The sequence below is a fragment of the Misgurnus anguillicaudatus genome, chromosome 7 (assembly GCF_027580225.2).
Source record: "Misgurnus anguillicaudatus chromosome 7, ASM2758022v2, whole genome shotgun sequence".
NCBI classification, from domain to species: Eukaryota; Metazoa; Chordata; class Actinopteri; order Cypriniformes; family Cobitidae; genus Misgurnus; species Misgurnus anguillicaudatus.
In genome coordinates this window covers 19637962-19661260 of record NC_073343.2, presented here as the reverse complement: position 1 = coordinate 19661260, position 23299 = coordinate 19637962, and the positions used below count along the sequence as shown (strand labels likewise).

The 23299-nt window shown below is 35.4% G+C and overlaps 2 protein-coding genes across 3 annotated transcripts in view; one reads left to right on the top strand and one right to left on the bottom strand.

Moving 5' to 3' along the window:
- LOC141348953 (mitochondrial amidoxime-reducing component 1-like) overlaps positions 1-23299 on the top strand; it is a 28307-nt gene that overhangs the window by 2447 nt on the left and 2561 nt on the right. Inside the window, exons 6-7 of one of the 2 annotated variants that reach the window (XM_073869511.1) lie at positions 56-127; positions 288-439. In XM_073869511.1, the coding sequence (XP_073725612.1) occupies positions 56-127; positions 288-402 (187 nt within the window). In that variant the 3' untranslated portion in view covers positions 403-439. Of the gene's footprint in view, positions 1-55; positions 128-287; positions 450-23299 lie in introns of those variants that run through there. The other variant, XM_073869510.1, reaches the window with a different exon arrangement.
- Positions 13621-22570, bottom strand: LOC141365310 (HHIP-like protein 2). The gene is made up of 8 exons (XM_073869512.1): positions 22191-22570; positions 20526-21175; positions 19462-20027; positions 15984-16110; positions 15645-15790; positions 15433-15514; positions 14561-14643; positions 13621-14344 (listed from the first exon to the last, which is right to left on the bottom strand). The coding sequence occupies exons 1-8, from the start codon at positions 22515-22517 to the stop codon at positions 13824-13826; spliced, it is 2502 nt and encodes an 833-aa protein (XP_073725613.1). The 5' UTR covers positions 22518-22570; the 3' UTR covers positions 13621-13823.

Sequence of the window (23299 nt, the reverse complement as noted above, 5' to 3'; positions counted from 1 at the left end):
AAGCAAAACTCTCCAGTAATATTTAATATTTATTTATCTATTTCTTTAACACCAGATGCATTTTAACCACTGTTGACCCAGAGACCGGAGTCATCACTCGTAAAGAGCCACTAAACACGCTGAAAACGTAAGTGTTGGTTAATCAGTTACGTGTCTTTTGGGTACAAAGATCTTAAAGAGAAAATCATTATACAGCAAAAATGTTGAGATTTCGTGTCTGTGATTGTTGACATCTCATAAAATGTGTCCCCCATTCACATTATCATCTGCTTGATTTTTCCTTTTAGCTATCGACTGACTGATCCTAAACAGAAAACTTCACCAATACTGGGACAGTATTACACAGTCAAGAAAACGGGTGTTCTTCATGTTGGTCAGCCGGTTTATAAGATTACCTATTGAAACCAGGATTGAATGCAGAACTACATAATAAAAGATGGTGAATAATTTATGTGCAAACACATCATAATTTACATGCAGGCTTCATTACTGCCATGATTTTTATTAATTATAAAGAAAAATGATTAGGGATGCACGATATATCGTCCGACATATCGTTTTCGGCCGATGACTGCTTATTTTAATATTATCAGTTATCGGTCTGATAGCAAAATTAGGCCGATAAATGAAAGCCGATAAATGGTGGATTATTTTGGTTTGTTGAACCACTTCACTTGCTCATTGCTGGCCATGTGAAGTTTTGATTGGTGCTTTCTGTTACATAGCACGAAGATGACACGTGTTGCGGGCTTAAGAATATAAAGAGTTATCGGTATCGGCCAAAATTTCCATATCAGTGCATCCCTAAAAATGATACATTTAGCCATAGATTATTGGAGTTTAATAGATCGAATATCCTAGGGAGATTCCACATTCCATGGTGATTAATTCACTTTATACAGATAATACCTAATAGTTAAAGGGGACATACCATGAAAATCAGACTTTTTCCATGTTTAAGTGCTATAATCGGGTTCCCAGTGCTTCTACCAACCCAGAAAACATGAAAAATAGCAACCCTGTAACTTTGTTTTGGTAAGGCTCTCTCTGCAAGCATGTGAATAAATAGGTCATGCGGATTTCGCTCCCCGCATGACGTAGCTAAGGGATCTTATAATAATACCGCCCCTTCAACTGCGCTATCCAACCATGAACGGCCTCACGAGTGCGATAGACAGAGAAAAAGAATGACTGACAGCACGACGCGTTTGTATTCCATCAAACACAAACAGGAGCCTACAATCTTATAACTTGTAGTTTTAATAATCTTTCTAAATATTGAATTAACGTTCTAAAGGATTAACGTTACCTTAGTGCAAGAGAGAGAGAGAGCGAGTGAGCGAACAAACGAGAGAGAGAGAGAGAGAGCAACGCGACGGTTCGCTTTCAAGCAAGTTATGTTGTTTAATATGTTTCTCTGAAGTTTATATGAATGAACACGAGGATTAATGCACTGCACAAAACAGAGTGAGTGAACAACGCATATTCACTATCATACACAATAAGTAAATATGTTGTTTAATGTTTCTCTGAAGTTTCAAATGAATGAGGAGTTACAAAATAGATGAGAGACTGACAGAAACGCGAATGTGTTCAATATGTGTACACAATAAACTTAAACATGTCATTTGATCTGTTTCTCTAAAGTTTAAGCATTAAACGTGTTGTTTTATTACAGATCATTTAAATGTGCTCGTGTGGTTTGGTCAAAAAGTAAACTTCTGAGTGTTTGTGGAAGTGTAATTTATTGTAACATGCTGAAAATCATTGTGCCTGTTTAAAAGCAGCATGAGAGCTAAAAGTCTTTATTTTTATAGACGGGTTGCACGGCGACGTCACTAACTGGTTGCGCGCGCAACCGAGAGGCAGAAAGAAGAGACGTGCATTGTGTTGTATGCTAGTAGCGGTGTCTGTAAGTCAAAATGCCAAGGAATTGTTGCGTGGAAAATAGTACGAACAGAGTCAGTGCTGGGTGCCTGATGTTAACATACCAGTAGATGCGACTATTACGTTACTAGCATTATAATTATAACATTATAATTCATACATGTATCACAGTAACACTGCAAAAATAAAGACAGAAAAACAGATCCAACTAAAATCAAGTCTTATTTATATACAAACAATAAAGAACGCTTCAATAATTAAGGTTGTTGCAGTAGCGGATCAGCTCACCAATCGGGCTTTCTGCCTCCTGGATGCGCGCGCATCCTGCAATGTTTGTAAACTTGCAACCCCTCTATTCTACAATGTTTCCCATCTGCTGATAAACATGTATTTAGTATGCACAAAACAGATAATTGACTTTTTAAACATGTTCAAATATATAATGCTTAACATTGCTCACTAACTTCTTTCGTGAGAGAATCTCCCTCGATGCTCTGTCTACAGCGCCAGCGCTTGAGACTCCGCCCACCTGAGCAGCCCGTTTGGATTTAAAGGGATAAACACAAAAACGGTGCATTTTTGCTCAGCCCCATAAAGTGCCTATTTTAACATGCCACAATAAATTACCTATACGGTATTTTGAGCTAAAACTTCACATATGTACTCAAGGGACATCAAAGATTTATTAAATATCTTAAAAACGTCTTCTGGAATGTCCCCTTTAATACATAACATTTCACATTTATGAAGCGAGAATCTCAAATTTATGAGCCTAAATCAAATCAGTATCTTTCAGTATTAATATTCAAGGCATAGTTCACCCCAAAATATACATTTTTCTTACGTGAACACAAATAAATATTTTGATAAATGATGGTAAGCACACACCTGATTGTAACCATTGACTTCCATAGTAGAAATAAAAAATGATGGAATTCAATGGGTGCTATGAACTGTGTGCTTACCATCATTTATCAAAATACCTTCTTCATTTATTACAATGCTTCCAAAATATTTTTTCCCTACTATGGGAGTCGATGGTGACAATCAGCTGTGTGCTTACCAATATTTATCAAAATATCTTCTTTTGTGTTCATCAAAATAAAACAAATTCATACATATAGGTTTAGAACAACATGAGGGGGAGTAAATTATGAGATAATTTTTGGGTGAACTATCCCTTTAAGTGTTTTGGGCATTCCACAAATTTCCAGTGTAGTCGTAAAATTATGCTACTAAGACATTGTAACCATTTTTGGATGTTTATACTCTGTATTGCATATTTGCATCTGTGTAATTTCATGTTGCAACATCTGGATTTCAATACAGTTTCTGTTGAAAGGACTTTGGTGACATAAACAGTTGGGTCCTTTGTTTTATCTTTTATACTATTAGTACATCTAAAACCCCTAGATTAGAAATATGGTAAACACTTACTATAAGCATGCCATCTTAGATAAGTAAAATCAATTTGAGTGTTAACAGAAACATATTTTTACATTACACAACACGTTTGAAAGACAGTGAGAACCAACTCCAAACGAATTGACCTCTAAAACAAAGCATTTTTTTTTACATTTTTACATAATCCTTTCAACTTAAAATAAAACTGGTAACTGTAGTTTCAGATAATCGAATCACTTAAAATGACGGTGCTATTTTTTTAATAAAATTTTACACTATTTTCATTATTTTGAAAATATTTTCATAGTTGAGATGACAAACATCATAAAGTTATTAAAAAAACATTATAATCAGGCATTGAAAAGTGTACTGTACCAATTTAAAAGATCTCAGCCATTGGAATCACTTTGGGGTGTTAAGTGTTATGATTAGGTAGATTATACTTAACTCATTTGTTTATGATGCCAACACACTAAATGCAAAACTGTGCAAGCTCTTTGAAAACATCCAGTAGATGGAGCCATTTCAATAACTTGAATGCACTTTAAAAATGGATGTAATAAGAAACAACACAATTATGCATTGTCCCAAACTAGACATATCTGTGTTTTTATTGGAACAACACATTTTGTGTTACTTTAAACACAACCTGTGTTGTCACTTTTATTTTTTAAAACACAAAATTAACACAAAATGACACTGTGTTAAATAGCATTACGCACAAAAAAAATGAACACATACGTTTTTAGAGTGTTTATTTTTAAGGTTATACATCCTTATTTAAGGAAGCAAAACATTTCCCCTTAGCATTCCTTCATGTGCATTGCAGTTAGAGGCTGTTTGTGTTGACAGACCAATGAGTCTTCAACTAGCACCTATAGCTGTCTAAGGTATATTTAAAGGGATAGTTCCCCAAAAAACGAAAATTCTGTCATCATTTACTCACCCTCATGTTGTTCTAAACTTGTATGAGTTTCTTTATTCTGTTGAGCACAAAAGGGATATACTTTGGTGTACCATATTATTTTACGATATAAGGGTGCAGTCAACTGTGTGAATTACCATCATTTATAAAAATTCCTTCTTCAAGCAGGTTTAAAATAACATGACGGTGAGTAAATGATGAAATAATTTTTATCTTGGGTGAAATATCCCTTTAACTGTTTGTTTTAATAATAATAAAAAGTCCAGGGTTTTACAGGAAATAAAAAGGTCAAATAATGGAAGTAATGTAAAAATAGTTTAGCCTATTTCTCATTCTTTTCATGTTTATATGATTTTGTAACCACAGACCATTTTTATGTTTTTGGGGGTTTCTTTTAGGTGATTCTTCTTTATATTTGCTACTTGTGTGTACCATTATTAAAATATAAAAAAATACATCATCATAATTAATAATAATGATTGAAATAAGCATTAAGCATTCCAATAATGACTGTAACAGAACTGGATAAATTTATCTTTGATTCATTTAAAAATTCATTTATTGCAGTTCATTTTCTTACTGCCATCTTTGCTTTAAAACAAAAAAAATTGCTAGTTACCCGCAAAATCATACTCAATAGGTCAGTATATAAATAAAGAAAAAAATATATAAAAAAAAAAATATCAAATTAAGTTACGGAACTAACATTTTATTTTAGCCAAAAAGTTTTAATGGCCGCAGAACCAAAGAGCCCACAGATAAAAACAATGCTAATTCTGTCCATTTTCCCATGAAGTGTCTTCAGGACAAACACAACCTCATTGGTTAGATGGCTTTTGTCAGCATGTTTGTCACTCATTCAGTAAACATTCCACATGGGTCTCCTCCTATGGTTTTCACTGGCAACGGAGGTTCATTTTCTTCCTAATGCACTAGCACATCCACATGAAATATCTCACCAAGTTGACAACTGTAAAGCTCACCATTTTGATTGGCAGGGTAACGTTAATCATGTTTTGAAGCACTTACCTATTCTTTCTTGAATGGTGTTCTGTTACGTGAATTATTATTATTTTATTCAAATATTTATAGGTGTTGGCTATTAACCAAGTAGATAAGTTTGAATCAAAGTTCCTTTAAAAACGTAATTTGGCACCAACAGTACATGCACTTCAATAGACAATGAGTAGGACCATACAGACACTAATCAATCATTTTACAGTTCGAGTAATATCTCCAAGTATTTTTTTTTGTAAATGGAATACGCCATGCATCCAACTACTTACCATTTAGTTTATCCAATAGATGTTAATAGAACCACTATTTTGTAGCCCAGAAAATACATCTTTAAGAATTAAATGTTTGTTCTTGGACTGTGGAAATGGTCCACATCATTGGCTGTGACTCTGTAATTAGTGTTTAAGACCAGTGTAAAAGACACGATGACAAGCATCTGCTAAATGGCAAATAATTACAGACAAAAATCCAGACAAAGTAATTACAGAGACATCATACGATTAGGTCTCGTGTAAAGTTTTTTATTCTTTACATTCTTCGAAGCTCTGTGTTGAAAAGGTTTAAATGGATGAAGAACACAAGCGTGACTTACAGGTCCTTATGTAGGATGTTTTGTATGGGTTATCACACTTAGGCCTGGTTTCACAGACAGGGCTTAGATTAAGCCAAAAGTAAGCCTTAGTTAAATTAGGACATTTATAATTGTGCACTAGAAAAAGCATTACTGGTATTTCAGTTAAAGTCTTTTCATGCTCAAACATCCATTTTAATCTGGATGTATATTCTGACGCTTAAGATCAAAGTCATGGAGTACACTGTCAGGCAAAATAAAAAACTTTACCTTTTTTGTCACTGGGGTGGTATACTCTAAAAATGCTGGGTAGTTTGGGTTGAAACAACCTAGCATGGGTTAAATTACAAACTAGCAGGCTGGGCTCTTCCCTTTTTGACCCAATGCTGGGTTGAAAATAGCGTTTTTTGGTGTGCTCCCCTCAAAGGTTGCTTTTGTACAATACAACACATTAAAATGCTATACCTTTTGGCTACAATATTATACTATTGTAAGGACATATAAGGTACCAGTTAAATGTAAGAGGGACAAAACATTTAACTGTACCTTTAAAGGTACACTATAGCTCTTAACGTATATTAATTTTGTATACCTGTAAGAAACGAAACCTTTAGTACCACCCCAATGACAGAAAGGTATAGTTTTGTACTTTTCTTTGACAGTGTAGATCCGCCCTGTCTGTAAACCTATAGGGCTAAAAGTTACTGTATGTTTAAGCGCAGCTTAAGGCAAAAAAGCATTTAAGAGTGTTCTCCATGTTGTTTTCTATAGGATAACCCAAACCTGGTTACACAGTCTTAACAATAAAACTTTGTAGATTAATATACCAAAATTGTCAATGTGATATAAAAATTACATTCGAATTTGCATTTTGTCTCCTTGAAATTATATTATTTTGTCAAAATGTAGTTATTCACATATTCTTTTTCTGTGACACCTAAGTTACACTATGTGATGTTTTTTCCAGGTACATTATTTAGAAAACAAAATGGTTCTATCAACAAAGTTAAACTCTAACTGAGCCCAATCAGCACTTTGAATGCACACATGGGAACTAATCAGGATCAGCTTTCTTTATCATGTCACCCGACAGCAGTTTATAAAACTAAATAATGCTAATGCTAAGAGGTGGACAGTAACAAAGTACATTTACTTGAGTATTATTTTTTTCTGGAAACTTATTTTAACTTCACTACATTTGAATATTTTACTTTTTACTCCACGAGTTCTATGGAAAGTCGACAGTTGTTAATACGTAGCAGCTTTAAAAGTCAGTGGATGATTTTTGTTCTCTGAAGCGTGTCTTGTGTAAAGGTGATAGACAGCCACTTAGTAATCTCTTGTAGGGTCATATATTGTGAAGTTTAATGGTTTCTGAGTATTTTTTTAACACTGATCAGTTGATAAAATGTTAAAAGATGGCTCCACTCTGCACAGTGCGCACCCACAGCCATACTTACGAAGCATGTTTCAGTTTACTGAAAAGATTAAATATTTCATTTTCAATGTTTTTTTGTTTGACTAAACTAAATTATAGAATTCAAAAACTTGTGGTTCAAATTGCGAAAGCTTAAAGGATTAGTCCATTTTCTTAAAAGAAAAATCCAGATAATTTACTCACCACCATGTCATCCAGGATGTTGATGTCTTTCTTTGTTCAGTCGAGAAGAAGTTATGTTTTTTTGGGGAGGACATTGCAGGATTTTTCTCATTTTGATGGACTTTAGTAGAGCCCAGCATTTCATGCTGAACTCAACACTTAACAGTTTTTTTCAACAGAGTTTCAAAGGACTATAAACAATCCCAAACGAGGCATAAGGGTCTTATCCAGCCAAACGATTGTCATTTTTGACAAGAAAAATAAAAAATATGTACTTTTAAACCACAACTTTTCGTCTAGGTCCGCTCCAGCGCGACCTAACGTAAATGCGTAGTGATGTAGGGAGGTCACGTGTTACATATATAAAACGCACATTTGCGGACCATTTTAAACAATAAACTGACACAAAGACATTAATTAGTATCAGTTGACATACAACAACGTAGGAACGGCCCTCTTTCTCAACACTTGTAAACATTGGGGCGGAGTTTCGCGGTCGTCCTATGTGACCTCTTGATGTATTGCGTGGGGTCAGCTGGCGCATCACGACCGGATCTACATGACGAGAAGTTGTGCTTTAAAAGTGTATATTTGTTATTTTTATTGTCAAAAATGACAATCGTTTTGCTAGATAAGACCCTTATGCCTCGTTTGAGATTGTTTATAGTCCTTTGAAACTCCGTTGAAAAAACTGTAAAGTGTTGAGTTAAAGGGATACTTCACCGATTTAGCATTCAGCTTTGTATCTGTAGAAACCCGGCACTATTACTGAATGACCATGTTTCCCTCCCTCATTTCCCCCTGAGAGGAGAGATATCTGCATTTTGGTTCTGCAAAAAAGTCCTCCGATGATGTAATATGACGATTTTTGCATCATCGGAGGACTTTTTTGCAGAACCAAAATGCAGATATCTCTCCTCTCAGGGGGAAATGATGGAGGGAAACATGGTCATTCAGTAATACTGCCGGGTTTCTACAGATACAAAGCTGAATGCTAAATCGGTGAAGTATCCCTTTAAGTATTAAATGTTGGTCTCTATTAAAGTCCATTAAAATGAGAAAAATCCTGCAATGTTTTCCTCAAAAAACATAATTTCTTCTCGACGGAACAAAGAAAGACATCAACATTTTGGATGACATGGTGGTGGGTGGATTGTCTGGATTTTTGTTTTGAGAAAATGGACTAATCCTTTAACGTTAAAGTACATGGTGTGGGGTGTTTGTCACATTTCGGCAAACTTCACCTTTTGGTTTCATAATAGGTCATTATTGTGTTTTTGTTGTTAGCATTATTTCCGCAGGATGTAGCGTCAGCTACCGTAATTTTCATTCCAAACACAACTTGTAAAACATTACCAGTAATTTTCTGTCATGATCCTAAGTGTATAGGTTGCTTCAAGACATATACTTTAAGGCAGGTTGCATGAGCTCTGAAAGCCAATGTTAACATTTGAAATCACCTAAACAAGCACGCCTACCCCAATGGAATCTGGACCTTCTTTTAATAGACCTGTCCCACACATACGTAACCCAGGTAACAATGTCTGCTAGTAGACACGCCCCTTACTGCTGATTGTCTACACGTGTGTTTTGGTACTCGGCATGACTCCCTTTTACAAAGTGTTTTACAAAAATCATGCACCCCACCTTTAATTATCACATACAATGCGAGAGTAATCAAATACTACTACATTTTTAGAATCAAAAGTGATTAACTTACATTAACTAATAAAGATAAATAAATGCTGAAAACTATACTGCACATTGTTCATTCAAGTTAATACATTAACTAATGTTAACAAATACAAACTTATTGAAAGTGACTGCAGTGACTGGGATGACGTGACATGTTTGCGAAGTTAGATTTTTTCAAACTTACAGCGTGCCTCTCCCTCACACTGTAAACAAAGACCGGGCGCACAAAACAAATAAACGGGTCATTCTACAGAAAAGGTGGAATTCGGGTGATGGAAATTTGCTTAAATGAACTTCTTTCAACATACCCAAAACTTCTTTAATAGCATTAATTAACTTGTCAAATCTATGAATCCGCAAAACGGGGAGCTTAATCAATTTTTTACTTTTTAGTACATTTTAATAAAGAATCCATGAGTCATTTATTTGTCATTGGTGTTACCTGTGATTTAAACAACATTAATGTTGATACTAAATATTTTTTCTCATTACAGCTCTTGTGTATTTAATTAAAGGTTGAGTAGAGGAATGATTACAGCAAGAAAAATAATTGATTATTAATATTTGTTTAATTAAATTCTTCATCTTTACCCAGCATTGTATAAAATTATTTGATTCTCAGTTTGACTTTTTTTCTTTAAAACCAACAAAGACAAAAATATTCAACCAAAAAGGCTTTGATGCAAAAACTGAAATATCAACAATGTCTTACATCCCATATCAACAACAAAATATTACTAGAAGTAATATTGGAAAGAAACTTGGTTTAACACCAATGACACAATGTAACACCAATTGACAAAATTAGAATATAATAATACATAATGAATATGATAAAACTTATAAATGTTCATAAAATTTTCCATCTTGTTTTGTTTTTATGCTTTTATGTTGGTCAGTTAAAGGAATAGTGCTAAGGAAGTATTCGTTAGAGAAGTAACACTAATGACGGTAACACCAATGCTGGTAACACCAATGGACAATTTACAGAAAAAAATAATATTTTAACAAAATTGCTGCCACTAGCCATGTGCTATTTCATCAGAGATGTAACAATCACATACTTATTCAGTATAATGTATTTTTATGTAAAGATCTTGACACTCCCAGCTATAAAAAAAAAGAGTAACACTCAGTCCCTCCAGAAAAACGCGATTGTGCGATCGCGCGATTTATTGCATAATCAGCCAAAGTCCGCATATTTATGCGGGGCTGCATTTTTTCAAATACGACACACTTTCGCGTCAAATAGTACATATTTTTTTGCGCACAAAATATGCGGGGCTTGCATGATTTCATAATCTCCGCATTTTCTTAGCAAAAAGTCACATATATATTAGCAGAAAGTTGAAAAATGTTGCATTTACTTCCCAAAAGCGCAGCCGTGAAAATCTTCAAAGAGCTGATGCATTGTTTCAAAATAAAAGTGCTTTGGGAGGATAACACCAATGACACAAATTTGGGGGACAAATATTTATTTGATATTATTCATATTAATAGTGTATTTTCACCATTTCAGTGTTGTAGTAAATTCATACAGGGTTAAAGTTACATGTAAATTAGATTTGTTTTATAAAAACATAGTTTTAAATAATAAGTACACAGTTCAACTTCCATGTATGATCAAAGGGACAGGGCAATTTTCAGGACCAGACATTTAAAAAAAGTTTTAAAAAAGGGGAAAAAAGAAAAAGAAACTCATCATTTTAAGGACAGTCTATATTTATTAAATAAATATCATTATGTGATTATTGGGTCAAATTAAATGATTAAGGGGTCTGCAAAAGCAAGGGACAAGCATTTCCACCTTTTTTGTAGAATGATCCAAACAAACAAAAAAACACAGTTGGGGCGCACCAGATAACAAGTCAGCCACGTCACTGTAGTCACATGACTTTAGTCTCGTGCATACGCTTTACCACAGAGGCGGAAGAGAAGACAATGCTGAATAAAGTTGTAATTTTTGTTATTTTTGGACCAAAATGTATTTACTCAAGTAAAAATCTGTCTTTACAACTTTACTTGTATAATTTGTAATATTTGAGCTGGCGGATCTGTTCTGTTATGTACTTTGTCCACATCTGAATGCTACGCAATGGAATGTTTAAAAAAAATCTCATGATTGACTATTTTATTTATGATTTTCTCAAATACAGCAGTCTGAATTCCAGGCAATTTCAGTTATTTTTTGTTTTCGGTTTTGCTGAGGAGTTTATTTTAGATCACACTAGCCAGCAACACAAGCTTCCTAATAACTTACATTAAGATTAGATTTAGGTTTTGTAGTACATTTGCTTGTTTTAGTCGTGTAATTGTCATACAAGGAGATTATACTTTAAGCTTGATCCATCCTGTGTACTTGAATTTATTAAACTTTGTGAAATAACTTTTTTTGCAGTTTTTAGTCTTAAAATGTTTTCAATTTTACAGTATTAACCATTAAAGGTCACAAACTAATACTAATTTGATGTTTTAAAATTAAATTGCATGCAAACTGCGTTTCTTGAAAATAATTGATTCATTTGACATTTTGCGAGCTTAACATTCTAGGCAGAAAATGATGTTTTAGAATGAAAAGGTTCTGTCTGCATTACACCTGTATTCCAAAAATCTCTATTTACAAATGTAAGAAAATTTTGATATTGTTCATTTAGAATACATTTAGGGTCTCTGTCATTTTGATGTACAAAGACAAAAAAATTTATATACAAAAATTCTTTTTCCCAATATAATTGAAATTTTGAAACGTTAAAGCTCAATGTGTCAAAACTCAGGATGCAAATAGAAACTTATAATTCCAAGGAGTAGTGATTTGGACAAAGTTTGAACCATGTTAGAGCAGGAGAATGTCGTGCAAGTTCTTTAATTTGTCAAGCAGCCCATTGGACAGTGCTATGAGAATCTGCCCCCTAGACTGAGCCAGACATGGAAGTTGTTACATCCTCTCACTTACCATTTTGCCTGTGACAAAGGTACTTATTTGTACTTCATTGCCCTTAGTTGCTACAGGGTTATTGAATTGGCAGTCAATGTTGACATCTCTGACATAAGCGGAGTGTAAGGTTACAATCTAGTAATTGAAAAGTTCTACTTATCACACAGCAAATGTACAACAAACAACTTAGACCATGTGCAGTATATTTGATTTACCTTTTATAAGAATGACAAAAAAATTACTAGACAAACTCTGCTAACTCGGACACGTTTTAACTTGTTAACTGTTGACTATATATGATTGTACTAAAACCCTAAACAGGGAATCTAGTACAGAACCATTCAGGAAAATATTTTCATACATGCTTCAGGCACTGAATTGCTCAGTACGTGCTCTTGACTCTCTTTCCAATCTGGGGGCCCCTGTCAAACTACAAAGATCCCTTGCACAGGATTTGAAATGTAAGCGAATACCTCAGTGATGTCTTCCAGTGTAATCTTCACCTTTAGGCACCTTAAGGCCTAGTGTTTTTTTCTGTGTGTGTCGCGAACAGCAAAAAATCTAGTTACAGCATGCCTTGAGAAACAGTCGTCATGGTATGTCCATAACCTTCGTGTTAATTACAGGATACAGTAAAGCTCGATAGGCGAGGACATATCGTGCCTCACAGTATATACAAATGTACAATTTTAGGATTAATGACTTATTAATATCATACAAATAGTGCAAAAGAGATTCTATAGGCAAATACAGTGTTTGCATTACAAAGAGGTAATATTTATATATTAAAATATGTAAGGTGCACATGTGGTGTGTGCAAACCTTTGGTTTGATGTAGTGTCAGTCTTGACAAAGTACAGATAAGCTTGCAGAGGGGCGTGTTTAAGGGCTGACTGATAGATTGGGCTTTGCTGTGGCAGTTCCTGATGTAAATAGATGGCAGATGACCTCTGACTGATGATAATACAACCTTCTGTAATATTGCATAGATATGCTAGCGTTAACAGATTCAAGGTGGTAGTAGACAAAATTTTATGAATATCTGTTCCCCGTGCCCCATTTCTTGAAGAGGTGCAACTATTCCTGATCTTTAAAAAGGGAAATGCCTTTACATGTTTATATATATTAGCAAGGGATTACTTTTAAAAGGGAAAGTTTTTTATTTACCTTTAGCGCCTTCCCTTAAGTCCAATGCTGTTTTTGTGTTTGAGCATCAAAGTCCAAGGTAACCAGTGGTACTGTAAGTTATACTTAGTTAGATGGATCTGCACTAAAAATAACTTTACTCTCAACAAACCCAAACACTTTATTGACCAACAAAAACTTTTCATGCATACTGTATATACTTTTATATAGATTTCCTATACCAAAGCATTTACACCAAGTTATTTCAGGTTTTAATGTGCATTTTCAACTTCGGTATGTCATAAAATTTGCACATTTAACGATGCAAAGTATTTTAGTTTCAAAGAATTATGTGCAAGAAAGACTTTCAAAAGCATTTTTTGCTGTTTTATTTATAAAGTTTCCTTTTAATTTTTTATTTTGATCTACTAATTACTTAACCACACCCCGAAATAGCATGAACATTTAAAGAATGCTGTTCTGTATGCTAAATAAAATTGAAAAGTGGCACAAGATTGTTTCTATTTTCTGTTTGGTCTGACACCTCGCACATCTGTCTGACCTCAGACCTGTAATTTCTTCGATACATTTTTTGAAAACGTATACGTTTAAATTTTCAAAGCTTCACTATATTTACCATCTTATAATACATCAGACATAAGGATTATTCAGGCAGTTTTTTCTTTTTTGTATGCGAGTTCTTTGTTGTCTTTTTGTCTTGATCCTTTCTAGAAACCGTTATCTTAGGTTTGTTGTTCACCTTAGGTTTGCTCTTTGGTTTCTTTATTTCTTTTCCAGCCTTTTGTAACCAAATGGTTGGTTTTATCTCCTTTTTTGGTTTTGTTGGTTTGATTGGTGTCATTTTCTGTCTTGTCTGAGATCCTTTTACAGATGTTTTGTGGGATAGTTTGTCTTTTCTTTCCTTCTTGGTCTTCTTTCTACTGTGAGACGCAACTTTCTTTACAGGTGTGCTGCGTGCATTGTTTTGCTTCTCTTTTGGCAGAGTTGTTGTCTTTGACTTTTCGTGTAATTTTGCTGTAGTGGTTTGACCCAAGTGTTTTATCTCTGGTCCAGATGTGGTGGGTTTGGTTCTTGTAGACTGGCGTGTGCTTGGTGGTTTAGTGATGAATGTAATGTTTTCCAGTGGTGGTCTCGTAGGAGTTTCATTTATGCCAAGTACAGTTACTGAAAAAAGCCAACATGTTTAAATTAGCTGTAGCCTTCGGGCAATATTGTTAAGGATATCACTATTGTAAAAATTTTTTTTTAATGCAAGTTGAACTGAGTGTTTTATTGTTTTTTCTTACATTTTTGAGTAATAAATGTGCCACCATGCAAGTTTCATAAAATACAAAGTTTATAAAGTACATATTAAAAAAGGATGATGTAAAAAATTCTTACATTCTCTGTGTGCAAATGGTACTTTCTTTCCCCTGACCTTCACAGGAAGTGGCTTATATTTGCATTTTCCTGGAGGTGCTCTCCTGCAAATAAGACAAAAAAGATGGGGTAATACAGTACTTGATTTAACTTAAAAAAAAGTAAAATATTGGAAATGGAATACAATTATTGTAACATAAATGTACATACAGGGAATCAAACTCACTGTAAAAAGTCAAAAAGTTGGATTTAAAAAACAACTTCAATTAGAAATTTCAATTTAGAATTTGCTTAATTTAAGCGAAAAATATAAGTTGCTAAAATTAATTTTTCAAATATTACCAATTAAAGTAATTTAGAAAAAGTTAGATCCAAGTTTCAGTTTTTACAGTGACCTGGAAATGTAAGGATTAGATCAGACTAATGTATACTGTAGTAAAGAAATTTACAAGGTTAACTTTACTCTTTATCTCCATCAGATAATTTATTTAAAAAAATAAAAATAGCATATATATGGTTGGTTTAAGTGTTTCAGTATTTCAGATGGTTCATTCTGGCAGACATGTATCATTATTTACATTTTCATACAGTGCATTGTGCATTAAACCATATATCTTGTAGAATAAATAGTCTAGTTATATTGGATGTATGCAAATGTATTTATGTTTGATACTGTCTGTGAAATATGGTGCATGTGCCTACAAATATATTTGACCTACTTCTATCTATGGATTCTGGGTGGGGTGCTTTTATTGGCTAGAGGAGGAATTAATTAGCTTGATTAATCTGTTCGAGTAGACACTTCATTCAAATTCAGATGCAAACCTGCCAAAATGTATGTGGTTTGATCCAAAGGTTACTGTTTGCTAAGAATTTTCTACTAATTAAATTACCTGGATGGATCCACAAACTTATAGACAGTGCCAAAGGGAGACGTTGAACTTGGGTAGGAGGTTGCCAGAAAATAAAGCTCTCCTTCATGGAAGATGTAGTGATGGGGAAAAAGGAATATAAAGGAAAAAAACATATAAATACTTGAAGCCATGGAAATTTTATGGGGATATGCGTAAAATTCATGTCAAATATAATCAGGTAGGATTGTTACCTGATTCATCTTCAGCAAACGAGATGATAAACTTCTGGTGGTGATTTATAAGGCCAGGAAAAGAGCAGGTTTTAGTGTCACCCATACAGACATTCTTTTCCTTCCAACTCCCAGCTTCCTTTTCCTCTTCTAGAGCCATTAATCGTCTAAACAAACAAACAAACAAACAAACAAACATAAAAATAACATTAACTGTTATTACCAGTTGTCAGGCTTATTTTCAGAAAACCTTTCAGTGCTTTAACTTTATAGTTAAAGAGCTGCATTTAATTCTTAATTAGATGAGTTTGTTAATTCATTAAAGTTAATAAGGTTATGTTTAGTAAGCTGTAACCTTACCCACTCATAAAATCTCCAAAAATGTAAAGACCATTGAGATTAGGTGACTCGCATCCTCTGTACACATAACCTCCAGTTACTGATTTTCCAACATGATGTCCATAAGCAAATATTGGGAGAACGTCATCTATGAAAACAAAAAATATTGTTTGTTAGCTAAAACAGGCTTGTGTCATTACAAAATGGTTATTGAAATGAACAGGCACCACTGCAGACTATGTATGAACAGGCTAATAAGACAAGCTAATAAGATTGCCCGTAATTCGTCCCATGTTTTGTATACAGAGTACGAGTTGTTGCCTTCTGGGAGGAGGTTTAGAGTTTCTCTCTGCAGATTAAATAGATTAAAAAAATATTTATTTCGGTGTCTATAAAGCATGTTATTTTATGTATTAGTATATTAATTTGTATTAATTAATTAATTAATTAATTTATTTGATGTTATTCTATTGTTATTGTTTTGTAGGACTGCAGCATGGGTGATGGCCCAAGACAAATTTCCCCAGTTGGGACAATAAACCTTACCTTACCTTACCTGCTTTAAAAGTCATAGTATATAATGCATGCACGAATAAGCCCAGTGACAAATCAGCATGAAGGACCAATAGCAATACAATCTTATGCTGGGTACACACCAAAAGATTTTTACATCTTATAAGATTTTCAAAATTGGATAGACCCACTGATCTATATAAATGACTGGATTGCGCATGACGTCACAACTGTGAAGCCACCGCGCCGCCATGTTGGTATACCCAAACATTCTATATATCAATGGACGTGATCAGATTTTAATGATAAAACATCACTTTACTAGTCTTCGTTTTTATATCTGAAGTTACCCTGTACATTATTACAACACAAACGTCCTAAGCATGTACATAGTTATTTACTGAAAAGTTGTACATTTTAGTTTTTAATCAGTTATTATACATTCATCTTCATTACAGTTTCAGATCAGCAGACAGACCGCAACATATTTAGTATTAATGACAAACGTGCTCATTCTGAAATCTAAATAAATAAACATACTTTGTACCGTATGTGCATGCAATAATTTGCCGGTTTTATGTTATCTAAACTTACAAATTAACTAGACTTATATAGAGAAATAACGCTGACCCTGTAGCTGAATGTCAAAAAAACTTTATTTATACGCGTGTCATTAACAGAATGCAGCAGACACACTCACCGTAACGTTTTTTTATAAATCCATTTTCCTGCCCGATTGAAACATAAACATTGCAAATAACACCAGAATTAACAGTTAATTTAGGTACACATATCCTAAAAATAATCTTGCGTGACTGATACGCTGTTAAGCGGGTGAATTTAAAACATGATTTTGAATGGAAGTCAATGACGCTCTCTGCCGGTTGGGTATACCAAGATGGCGGCTCGAACTCTGCGCTGGCTTCACCTCACGCTGTTACGTTAAGCGTTCTATGCGCAATCCAGTCATTTATATAGATCAGTGGATAGACCACAAACATGAGGATAAAAAATCCTAGGTTTAACCATTTTGCCCCTATAGTGTGTGTGCCATGATGTGTGAAAAACAGCACACCACATACGAACAGATTTTCAACAAGAGTCTCGACTGTGAACACAGAATCAAAATCTTGCGAGACTTCAGAATAAGCATTGCAGACAATATGCAGGAAGAAAATTCAATGATGGTGTTTGGAATGATTTTCACAGAAAATTCAAGGAAAAAAAGAAAAGGGTTTTGGTGAGGTCAAGGACACAGCGGGCACATGGTCTGTATAAGTTCATTTTGAATCAACTTTACTTTGTGTTGCGCCATGACTGCTTCCGTCTTCCATCATCTTGTTTTCGTATTGGATATTGTTTCGTTTCACGTGATAATCTCAAGAGCGTGCGCGTGTTTGTCCTGGGGGTTCCCTTCACACATCATGATTTCTGATCGTGAATATTAAACATGTTCGCGATCAGGGCGGCTCCGACGTTCTTCTGATCAGGTTCGGACACTCTTAACACACCTCACACCAAGGGAAAATCTAATAAGATAATCTGCAGAACCATCAAGATTGTCAGAAGTGGGGAAAATCGGCTCAAAATCAGCCTGATTATCTTTTGGTGTGTACCCAGCAATCCTGCACGGGTCCATATTGGAGACCCGTACCCGCAAAGTTCAGCACCAGATCCGACCCGTCACCCATGATAATATCAAAATTAAATCCACACACGCTCGGACCCGTTAATATTTGGCCCGTTACCTGACCCATACCCGCACACGCATAAATCACACACGCTAAAATCATTCCAATTGAAGTGCTTTATTTTTTATCTCGTACCTCTCTCAATATCACCATGAATAGGCTAATGAAACAGGCTAAAGTGCGCTTTGTTTTGCGCCATTTAAGTAGCTTACCATCTGCACAAATGGAACCTGATAACTATACATAAATATACCTATTAATTAAAAAAGACCAAGAAAAAAAACAACCTAGGTACACTACCCCTGCTGTGCACCTAAGTCTCGTCTCAAAATGCTTTCTAAGAGAAGATGTTCAGCTTCTGGCTATCAACAGCAAAACTTTATGCAACTCCTGCAACGCTCGCTCCACAACTAGGCTACGAGAAGAATCAACAAAGGTCGCACACTGTCCCGGTGGTGACGTGATGGGTCAAATGTCATATGTTGCGTGTGTAATGGTAATTAGGGCGTGCAGACCAAAGCTTTTACGCCGTGGCCGGCGCATGTTTTCAATTGATTCCAATGGAAACTCTGCGTTTTTCAAATAAGCCAGCGCTCACGGTTTTTCCACGCTAGGCACTGAGCGTCGAGAGTTGAAAGAGATTCAACTTTGGGTGAAACGCTCTGCTCGTCAATGTCAGTTCTCACACGGCTGTCCAATCACAGTGGAGAAGGGGCGGGACAAGTATCACAACAACCAACCGGCTCACAGCTCAAGTATCACAGCTAAAAAGCGCTCGGCTGAAAAAACAGCCACGTTTAAAGGTTTTGGTGTGCACATCCCTTAGACCAGTTGTTCTCAACTCCCAGAACATTTTAGATGTCTCCATATATAAAACACCTGATTCAGTTCATCAGCTTGTTAGTGTGTTAATTAAGGAAACGTTTCATTCTGGCAGGAGCCTGATGAGTGGATTCAGGTGTTTCATATAAGGAGACATCTACAATTTTCGGGGAGGGGGTGCCCGAGGACTGGGGTTGAGAACCACTGCCTTAGACATACAAATTTTGCACATATTTTTTTATTTGCGCTACTACCCGCCCGCACGGAGTTAATTATCCGCCCGTGAATTTTAGGAATGTCACAATCCACCCATTTGAGACACTTTTATGTGGGTATGTGCAGGTACCCGCGGGTACCCGACCCGTTGCAGGACTATGCCCAGCATTAGGAACACTCTGTTGGCAACTTTTTCTTTTTGACCCATATGTGCATGACTTTGCATGAATGTCTTGTTTTTCTATAATATAGCTCACCTAGAGAGGAGTTCTGGCACAATTTTGCATCAAAACATTCAAAGCCTTCTTTGGCCCTCCATCCATAGTTTCCTCCCTTCACAATGATGTCAATCTCCTCATATCGATTCTGGCCCACATCGCCACAGAATATTCTCCCCCTGCCATACTGGGTCACTGGATCCCCTCGATCCACTGAGCACCGCCACATGTTCCTCACACCATAAGCATAGACCTCCGGCTTGGCATCAGGTTCCATGATAAAAGGGTTGTCTGGAGGGATCTTATATGGCTTCTCATCTTTACTGCTGACATCCACATCAATGCGAAGCACTTTTCCCAACAAGGCTGATCTGAAACATATTTGCATGGTCGGTAAAGCTTTAATAAAAGGGTCTGGGAATAAGGTGGAAAAACTTGAGCACTTTGAGAACCATGCATACCTGTTTTGGGAATTTCCAAACTTTCCAAAAGGGTCCCCTGATTTTCCGCCATCCCCTGTGAATATGTACAGGTACCCATCTAAGCCAAACAAAAGCTGTCCACCGTTATGATTTGCTGCAGGCTCCTCAATCTCAAGAAGAACTCTAAAGAATAAAAGTTTGAATAACATTTAATACCATTGGTGATAGATGTGTAGTAGCTTGATGTCAATTTTAGAATTGTTCTCCCAAAAATGAAAATTCTGATATTGGTCACCCTCAGTAGCGGCTTGTAATTGCTCATCCGAGGGGAGCAAATTCCCTTAAAACATCTTAAAAGTAAACTTTGATTACGCATGAGATTATGCGAGTATCTGGCAAACATGAGTGTCTCTTTGATCATAAACCCTATAGACGCATCTGCAGCAGGCACTTATTTTGACAAGACTCGTGATGCACATAGGATCACTCGACCCGCTGAACACATATTTTGAAATAACAAACACACACATGACGGACTACATACATGTTGTGACGAACTTCGCATCGAGCGCCCTCAAAAAAGAAGTCACTGGCCACCCTTATATCATTCTAACTTTGAACCAGTTAGTTATATAAAGGATAAAAGATTACCAAAGTTTAACAAGATGGATGGAAGCTTACCTCTCTGAGTAGGGGTCTGCCATGTTCATGTCATAAGCTGAGACCTTCATCTCGCTGATGCGAACTTTCTCAAGTATGCCGTTGACCAGAATGGAGTAGTAGATGAAGAAGCGTCCATTGTCTCTGTACTTTGGATGGAAGGCTAGACCAAGAAAACCTCGTTCATCACCCAGCCACGGCGTGGTCAGCACCTCTCCACTGATATCCAAGAAGGGTTTCTCAACTCGACTTCCATCTCTCAGATACACCCACACAAATCCTACCTGCTCCGCCACAAACATACGGTGAGTGTCATCACCGCTGTGGAGCATAAGAACAGGGTTCCTCAGCCCATTGGCCACCTCCATCAAGCACAGTTGCAGGCATCCCTTAAGGTCCTCCACATTGCCTAGATTGCTGTACAGTTCGTTGTTTTTCAGGACATTGGGGTAGCAGTAGTCCTGATCGGGGAGATTGATGATGGTACAGAAATGTGAGCCATCTTTCTCGCACGTCTCCAGTAGGGTTCGACTGTTGGTTAAGTACTTGACCACAAAGTCACACTTACTGTGGAATTCTGAACAGTAGGTAGGGCACAGTCCTGGTATGTGACGCACAGGAGTGTAAGGATCCTCAGCATCAAACAAGTGAGCAGCATAAGGGGAACACTCCTGTTCGTGCAATACAAATAATCATACAATGAAATCGATGCTTATATTTTACGAAGAAAATATGAGGGGTGCTTGCTTGCAAAAATTTACCAAGATGCTACACTGTTAGAATTTTTTTTTTAGAATTGGTCCCAATGTGTCACTGCAGTGCCCTTTGAAAAGGTATAAATAAGTACCATTTTGTTAAAGATATGTATACATATTTTTTTTTACCATAATGTACTTTTAAGATTCTAATATCCACTCTTTGGTAGCAATATGTACTAATATGAAATGTTTAGGTACAATTTTTGAAACAGTACCGCCCCATTGATGGCTAGGGACTACTTTTTGACAGGCTGGGAGTTTCTTGCATACTGATTTAAGTGCCCAGAGTCAAAAGAATCTCTATGGGTTCCTATAAAAATGTCCAGTAAAAGATTTATGGTATTTTATTGCCTGTTTTGTCTGAAAATTTTAAGTCTGATAGTTTGGACTTTGTTTAATTTTTAATAGTATGAGTAAAAGTAATAGTAATGCTTGACATATTAAACAGCAACCAAGCGTTGTAGTTTACTCTAGTTAGGCTCTTTCGAATATGTCTTATCACAATGTTACTAACTCGACTGCATAAAGTAAAAAGTGTCTTTAACATTAATTCAAAACATATATAGTGTATGTAATGTAAAATTTTACATTATACAATGCTGCTTCCTTTCTACATAAAGTATTTTTTTAGTAAAGAAGTTTTATTTATAGTGACATTTAAAAATAAATAAATAAACAACACACATTCAATATATTACAGAACAATTGGAGCAAATAACTAGATATTAAAGAAACAATTTTTAAAAGTACAAAAGGAGGAATTAAATATCAAGTCTATTTAATTGTTACAGAAATATTATGATTATTAATAATGACTATATAATGTACTGTTAATAAAAAGTTACATTTTTATATAAATGTCAAACATATTAACGTTGTTAAGTAAAAGCACAATAAATGTAATGTGTTAATAAAGGATCAGACATACCTGGCACATGATATCTTTTACCAAATCACCGCACACCTCATATGCCTCATCACCAATCAGGTCCATTATATCCCAGTATCTCATCGCAATACGATTGTCCGCTTTTTGATCACAACAACCAAAATTCTCATAATGCCTACAAAACTCAAGGTGGTAAAGGGGTTTGAAAGGTGGCTGGAAGTCCAAACACTGAGGATGCGCCAATGTTTGTCTAAAGCAATTTAAGAGAATGGATATAAAAAGTCCGCGCATCCATTTGGTCCTTTTGGTCAAGAAAAGACCATCGGGACCCTTTGCACGATGATGACTTATTGAATGTCTCAGCATTTTCCCATGTGCCCTGCAGGAGGGAGTGTATTTGCTTTTGAGCGTGCACCGTGCGGTGTGTATGTCTGCGTAAAGCAACCCTATACCGCACGTGCGCTTTCGCTTGCTTCAGTTTTTCTTTAATGTGCGGATTTGGCATTTAAAAGGCGTTTAAACCACATCCACAGACCACAGCAATATACAGTGAATAATACGATCCTATGTTTCTTGCAAAGTTAGGCTACTTGTAGTTGTGAATAATCTACAGTTTAATTAATTGCTTTCATTTGCTACAAAAAGTTGTAATAATAATGCTGGAAATATGATCTGATCTACGTTTTGATTTAAAACGTTTAGAAAGATTTTTGATGGAAAATAGCAATTGTTCAGAATTTTCTAAATTATGAAATGATATAAAATTATTTTTGGGGGGTAGGCTATATCTAACAACTTCATTATAGCATTGTAACAAATTAATTATTGAAAAATTAGTGGACACATATTAAATTACGCTCGAAAATCAGTCAATACATTCTGTTCAAAGAAAGAAAACCAAATAAATATAATAAAGCCACTATAACTTGAAAAACACACATACCTTTTAAATGCTAATAAGGCTTTCTTCTGTGTTTTTATGTAATATAGCTGTAATTATAGGATTAATGTCAAGGCCTATAATTTTCTCCCGTTTATAAATAAAAATTACAGCCGTTGATTTGTCAGATTGTGACATACTGTCTGTCATACAAACTTTGCAAATTCATTTCTGTGCCAACACTCTCATTGGAAACAAAACGAACAAC